At 34.1% G+C, this 7925-nt stretch overlaps 1 protein-coding gene across 1 annotated transcript; it reads left to right on the top strand.

Moving 5' to 3' along the window:
* Positions 1-3904: 3904 nt before the first annotated feature.
* LOC117956919 (doublesex- and mab-3-related transcription factor B1-like) lies at positions 3905-7065 on the top strand. Its single transcript, XM_034892272.1, has 3 exons — positions 3905-4590; positions 6175-6419; positions 6521-7065. The coding sequence occupies exons 1-3, from the start codon at positions 4098-4100 to the stop codon at positions 6647-6649; spliced, it is 867 nt and encodes a 288-aa protein (XP_034748163.1). The 5' UTR covers positions 3905-4097; the 3' UTR covers positions 6650-7065.
* The last annotated feature ends 860 nt before the right edge of the window (positions 7066-7925 follow it).

Genomic DNA, 7925 nt, shown 5'->3' with positions numbered 1-7925 from the left:
TATGACTTTTTATGATTTTTTTCAAAATACTATACTATGGTGGCTTTTTTCGACATGTTACACTCTTACTTTTTTTGACATAATATACCATGACTTTTTAATGACTTTCATAAACATACTATAACATGACATTTTTATGATTTTTTTTTTTAACATACTGTACCATGACTTTTTTCGACATACTATACTATGACTTTTTATAACTTTCATAAAACATACCATACAATGTTTGTTTTTTTTCCAATATTCTGTATTATTACTTTTCATAACTTTTATAAACATACTATACCATGTTTTTTCTGACTTTTTTAACATACTATACTATGACTTTTTTATGATTTTTTTCGACATGCTATATACTATGACTTTTTATTGATTTCTTTTCGATATACTATACTATGACTTTTTATAACTTTTGGAAACATAACATACCATTTCTTTATTCAACATACTATACTATGACTTTTTTATGATTTTTTTCGACATACTATACTATGAATTTTTATAACTTTTGTAAACATAACATACAATTTTTTTTCCAACATACTATACTATGACTTTTATAAACATAATATACCATGTCTTTTTTTCGACAGACTATATAATGACTTTTTTCGACATACTATACTATGACTTTTTAAGACTTTTTATAACTTTCATAAAACATACCATACCATGTTTGTTTTTTTTCAATATTTTGTATTATTACTTTTTCCGACATGCTATTCTATGACTTTTTAATGACTTTTATAAACATACTATACCATGTTTTTTCTGACTTTTTTTAACATACTATAGTATGACTTTTTTCAACATAAAATACTATACCATGTATTTCTGACTTTTTTAACATACTATACTATGACTTTATTCAACATAAAATACTATCTCTTATTTATTACTGAGTTTGACAAACTATGCAATGACTTTTTAATGATTTTTCAAAAACATAGTTTACCACTGATTTTTTAGACATATTACACTCTTACTTCTTTCGACATAATATACCATGACTTTTTAATGACTTTTATAAACATACTATACCATGACATTTTTATGATCTTTTTTTTACATACTATACTATGACTTTTTAAGACTTTGTACTATACCTAGGGTACAATGACTTCTTTCGACATACAACCACTTTTAATGATTTATTTCAACATACTATATGACTTTTTATGCATTTTTTAACATACTATTCTGACTTTTTTTACAACTTTTCGACATACTATACTATTATTATTCCTTTTCTGATCCATTTTTCAACATACTACTGCATACTATGCTTTTTTTCAAAATACTATACTGACTTCTTATGATCTTTATTCAACATACTATCCAATGACATGATCTTTTTTTGACATGCTATACTGACTTTTTTATTACTTTGTATGACATACTATGACTTTTACATTTTTTTTTTCAAACATAGTTTACCAATGACTTCTTTCGACATACTATACTATGACTTTTTAATGATTTTTTTCGACTTACTATTCTGATTTTTACTTATGTTACTTTTTATGATTTTTTTATGTACTACATATTTTTCATCATACTATACTATGACTTTTTAATTAGTTTTTTTAACATACTATTTATTAACCCTTTTCAACATACTATATACTATGACTTATTTAATACTTTTACAACTATGCTACTATCCAATAACTTTTTATGATCTTTTTTGATATACTATACTATGACTTTTTAAAGTTTTTTAACATACTATTCTATGACTTTTTTGACATACTGTCCTATGTCTTTTTACGACTTTTTTTTAAACATACTATATTATTACCTTTTATATTTTTTAATACATAGGGTACAATGACTTTTTTAGACAAACTATGTTCTTCTTTCAACATACTATGACTTTTAATGGTTTATTTTAACATACTAGCCTATACTATGACTTTTTATGCCTTTTTAGCATATCATTCTGACTTCTTTTTGTAACTTTTTGACATACTATACTTTTTATGATTTTTTTCAACATAATATATATTTTTCATTATTAAAAACTCATGACCTTTTAAGTAGTTTTTTAACATACTATACAATGACTTTTTTCAACATATTTTAATATTACATTTAATTATTTTTTATATACTATACCATGACTTTCTTTGACATACTACACCATGACTTTTCATGACTTTTTTTGATATACGTACTATACTACAACTTTTCTAGGACTTCTTTTGCCATATTATACTTTGATTTTTTTCAACATACCATTCGTTGACATTTTTTTTAGGTAGAAGAAGAGAAGAAGAAGACATGCCTTTATTTATCCCACGAGGGGAAATTCACATTTTTCATTTTTTATTCCATTAGTACAGTTGCACACACAAAACATCAGGCCTGACATACACACACACGCACACATGCTCAGGACCTATACATGCTATACACACTAATGGAGAGATGCTAGAATGAGGAGGTTTCTTCCTGAGATGAGCGCCCCGGGCAGTTGGGTGTTCGGCCCCATGCTCAAGGGCACCTTGGCATTGCCCTGGAGGTAAACTTGCACCTCCAGCAACCAATCCACGCTCCATACTTTGGTCAGGATGGCAACCTTTAAAGTTTCCAACCCATCTCCATCCAACTTCAGAAAACTTTTGGAGGTGACAGTTGAATCGGAAGTCTGTCTGATGACTGAGAGGAAGAGGAATGACGTTAGTACAGTTGCTTCATTACATTTTAATTTTCACACTATAATAACTTTTTAATGGCATTTCTATGACATAGTATATTGTGACATTTTTGTTACATACACTGTAGTTATTATGGCATTTTATGGTTACGGCTCTGGCGGAATTTTGGTATGTGTCTAGATTTTTGCTGTTTTATGTAGCTGTGTTTTTGAGAGAGTGTGTGCTCTGTACTCAAACCATCAGCCTCTCACTGACTGACTGGAGTGGTGGGTTCAGCCTGGGTAGTGTCTTCTGCTGACTGGTCCATTCATCACATCCTGCATTTTTATTTCTGGGACCACTGTATAAATGCAACACAATTCAGATAGACGGAATAGGAACCATAGAAAGTTAAAATAATTGATGCTTTGTGGCCTAAAAGGTGTAGCCAACTCCACTGGTTGCAAAAAGAAGTCTGCTTCTTTACCTCACTGGACATGTTCATAATCTGTGTATGGCCTCAATCGCTACTTTCACATCTTCTTCAATACAACATCACATTCATTTAGTAAATTATGGTCCCGTTTATATTAAAATGACAAAGCAGGGGATTCTTTGGTAGAATGTAGGCATCTATTCATACGTCAGACAAGGCATAGGCTATGTACGGTTTTAGCTGAGATAGCTGAGGGTGAAATGATTGTAGACATTTTGAATTATAGTTATTATTATTTTACTCAGATAGGCTACAATTAATTTGAGTACCAGAAAACCGTAGTAGCAACAAAACAGCAGTAATAGCAGCTCAATGTTAATAGTGTAGTAAACACAAATAAGTAAATTCATAGTATGTCACATGTCATGTCAAGAATGTAATTATAATATTCGACATAAAAAAGTCACATAAAAAAGTGAAAAAGTCACAAAAAAACTTACTAAAAAGTAAAAGTGTGTGTCTTAAAAAAAGTACAAAATGTTGTATTATGTCATAAAAGATATCACAAAAAGGTCAGTAGTGTGTCACAAAAAGATGCCATAAAAACGTCGTAAAAAGTAATGGTAGGCCTATTCAATTAAAATGTCATTCAGTTATAGTGTGTTGTGTGGCTGTGTCGTGTCTTTTTTCCGGCATTTTTTGCGTGAAACTTTCATTCGTAGCTTATTCTCGTTGTCCTGTTCGCGACTAAATAGCCTAAAGATAATATGACAGAGCCAATATGAACTGTTTTTATCATGCTGTAACGCCACAGACGCTGACCAAACCTATCTGCACAGCAACAAGGTAAAGGGTCATTGGTCTCTCATTGGTCTCTAGGTCACTGGCCATGGGCCAATAGTGTTATTATCCCACGCATGAAAATGATACATTTTATACAAAGTTCAGAATGAGTCATAAGTCCCCCAAAAGTGTGGGAACGGAGGGTCTTTTACTTCACAAACAACCAGTCCGGCAACATGTCATCCAACGAACATGAGATTCTTGCACGACAGCCGAAATGTACCAGGTGCCGACACCATGGGATCATCGTCCTGAAGAAGGGTCACATGAAGTACTGTCCTTTTCTCAAATGTGAATGCTGGAAGTGCCATCTCATCACACAGCGGACTCGCATCACGGCCCTCCAGCGAAATCCGAAGAAAAAGCTAAATAACCCCGAAATTAAAGAGAAGCGACACGGCGTCCACACCAGTGTTAGCGTGGGGAAACAAGCGGGGGATGGGACCTGGAGCGCCTCGGCCCCGGACGTAAGCGTTCGTCCGTCGGTCTCATCTGGAGTGATGTGTCTTCCATCGGATGGGGCTCCTGAGCGAACCGCCACGGTGCGGAGCCCTGTCGATCTGAGGATCAGACCTGCAGCTGGAGGAGCGAATGTGACGGGTTTGGACCTCCGAAAGGGGCTGCCCTTTACTTCCAGTGAGGAAAAACCATGTAACGTTACAACTTTTAGTACGTTATTTCATCCTCATCAATTAATGTGCGTTATGGTTCGCTAACGTTACACTTGTTTTACTGTAAGATATAGTTACTTACATTAAGCAGAACTGTTGTAATTTAACTAACTAGCTAACGCTAGCTAACTTCCTAAACTAACAACAACAAAATGACCACTTAACCTTAGCGCATCAAAACAACAATTTTTTCGAAAACGAAAATGTCTGACAAGTAAGTTATACCATAATTGTTTATTTGCCTAGCTACATGAGCTGGGATGTGAGTAAAACGATACAATTTGGGATTTTCTATGTATGTGAAACGTTTTTTGGAATTGTGAGTTAAACATTAGTGAAGCTCGTTCGCGAAGCATGAGAGGAGTTTATTTAAAAGAAAACAGAATGTTGGTTGAGGCTGATGCAATCAACGGCCATTCATGGAACACCTGCGGTGGTCGAACTGAGCAGCGCGCGTGGAGCAAGCTGCTAAGGGAAACAATGGGGAGGAAGGGTTGTGGCGGGAAAGACGAGGGCGAGTTAGCCATTGAAGACTCAATTTGTTTTTAGTTTTTTCTGTTGTAGAAAAAAAGCACTATTTGTACCTATATACTATTATTAGGCTACATATAAACACTTTGTAGCAGGCAAATGATAATAATTATCACTGTGCAATAATTACTGATAGGCTTACAACTAATAAAGGATAAAAAATAATTATATTCATCATTACCACAAGATAGGTTTAGGTTGAAAAAAGCAATAAAAACAGCTGAAACAATCAGTTGAATAAGCCATTAGGCTATCAACCAAAAATGAATCAGCCGCTACAGTATGAAAAAACAATTTATAGTTTCAGTCATTTTTCAATCAAAAAAGACCATTCTCTGGTTATCACATTTCTTGAATGTGAGGATGTGCTGGTTTTCTTGGTCATATACAGTGGTGGAATCTAACTAACATTTATTTAGGTACTTGTACTTTATTTATAAATTAGTATTAATCTTTAAAAACATTTAAAAGTAAACACTGACAGCCAGGGACCATGTTTTTGATCGCAGAATTTACTTTAAATACTTACACTTTACTTTAAAATACTACATTTTGCTGGTAATACTTACACACTTCACACACATGACACATGACAATTAAATAAATATTTTAGAGTTTTGGACTATGGTCCGCAAAACAAGCTATTTGAAGAGTCACCATGAGCTTTGAGAACTTTACTGGTATTTTTTCCACTATTTTCAGTTCATATTAATCAGTTGACAAAATAATAGAATAACTGACAAAACAATAGAAAATGATTAAATCAAGAATTAATTAGTTGCAGCCCTAGTAATGTTATTGTGTATACTTGAAATGTTAGATTGTAGGAATAATGGCTTGTATACAGGGTTCAACAGTAAGGTTGCCTAATGGGCCGGAACAGGTAAACAGCTCAATGGGAAAGTAAATATAACAACCCATTTGCCCGTTCTCCAATGCAGAACAACAACAAAATTGTATAGGGGTCCGGAAAAAAATTGACTTTGAGCAAGTATATTTTTTTTTCACTAATCACAAAATTAATAAAAACTTATCTTACCTTTCTCTCCAGATACCCCTTACTTTGGTGAATTTGGCCAGAATGCACATCTGCCCGTTCTTCACTTTCCGTTTACCATGTCAGGTCAGTACCCCAGCAGCTACGCACCGTGTCCGAACCTCCTGTTCAACATGCCATGGTTGCCACCCGTGCCTGCTGGGCTTCTCAACGACGGCCTCCATGGACCCCTGATGTTCCCCCACTTCCAGTCGCATGCTGTGCATTATCCGCCGCCACCAGAGCCTGTACCTCCTGCTGTAAGTGGCCGTTCCTCTTTGAATACTGAAGGCCAGCTGTAAAGTAAAAAATACTGCTGCAATGACTTAATAAAATTGTATGCATTTGTTTAATGTGTCAGGATTGCAGGCCGGTCTTCTTCACCCTTCAGCCACCCCCAGACCTCTTTCAAGAGGAGCTGATATCAAGGCAGCAACCACAGCCTCCTCTGTCCAAGCACACTGAGCAAGACATAGATGTTCTGGATTAAAGCTCACTGAGCTTAATAGGGGGACTAGATTATCAGAACTGGGCTATTTCCCCCAGGTGTTTTTGCAGTGTGTTGGCCAAGTCCTGTTGTTCATATCAAATAACACATTACCATGGATTGACAACCGTCCTGTTCAGATTGCATGAATGTTTCTGCACACTGTTGTTCTTAATATATTTATAAAAGATAAGTGCATAACATTGTTTAAAGAAGCTAGCTGATTTTGTATGTCTAGTTGTAGAATTTGTAATAAATTCAATTTCAAATGTCTTTTAATTAGTGCTTATAAAAAATGTGTTCATAAATGAGCACTCTGCAGTGCGACATACATTTGTTCAGTGTACTAACACAAGAGTTGACAGGCTATTTTTTGTTGTCATTGAGTTTTATAATAAAAGTTTGTTTTTATTTTTTCATATCCATCTCCTTTTTGCTTGTTGTCACAAGGGTTCATGCAAGGCAAGAAGGAACAGAACCCAAATGCAGTCAGTAACAGTTCAGGGATTTAATCACATCATTATTAATGTGTAAATGAATGACATTTTAAGATAAAACATCATGGGATTTGGTTTCATAATTAGTAGACTTCCCATCTCCAGTTTGTAAATTTCCTCTTTTTTGCTTTCAACATTGCACTTTCACTTGTTTTGAGTATGTGCATTTTATAAAATGTCCACCTGTGGGAGGAGGCAGTCTTTGAGTTGCTGTCCCAAATACTTTTAACATACCTTCACTGGCTGTGAAAGTATGTTAAAGGTAATCATCAGTGATAGAATATAACTAAATAGATTTACCTAATATTGCAGTTATAGTACAATTTTAGGGGTCTTCTACTTTACGTTAAGTGTTTTCATTGTATTCTACTACATTTTACTCCACTATATTTATTTAACAACCTTAGTTCAAAGGTACTTTACCGCTTAATATTTTACATTTAAAAATTATATGATACGCTTATAAAGTGCAGTACATTGTTATACTTTAACACAGTGGTTCCTAACCTTTTTGTCTTATGACCATGCATTGTTAGCAGTTCCACCAAAGAGACATTTCTCCTCTAAACTCCTCAAATTGTTGAATTTATAGAAATGTCTAAAGCTCTCAAGTTTTTCACCAATACAGTCATGATTGAAGAAAAACTTCTTAGGAGGGCGCCCGACTCCTTTGTTGGCAACCACTGGATGAATCTACCTAATAGTATATAGAGTAATTAAAGTTACAACAGTTAAATGTTGCTTAATGCATCAATCCTATCAATCTAATGATAACAATATCA

Source organism: Etheostoma cragini, chromosome 14 (genome assembly GCF_013103735.1).
Source record: "Etheostoma cragini isolate CJK2018 chromosome 14, CSU_Ecrag_1.0, whole genome shotgun sequence".
NCBI lineage: Eukaryota > Metazoa > Chordata > Actinopteri > Perciformes > Percidae > Etheostoma > Etheostoma cragini.
The sequence above is the reverse complement of the archived record's forward strand: the minus strand, read 5'-3'. Positions and strand labels throughout refer to the sequence as shown.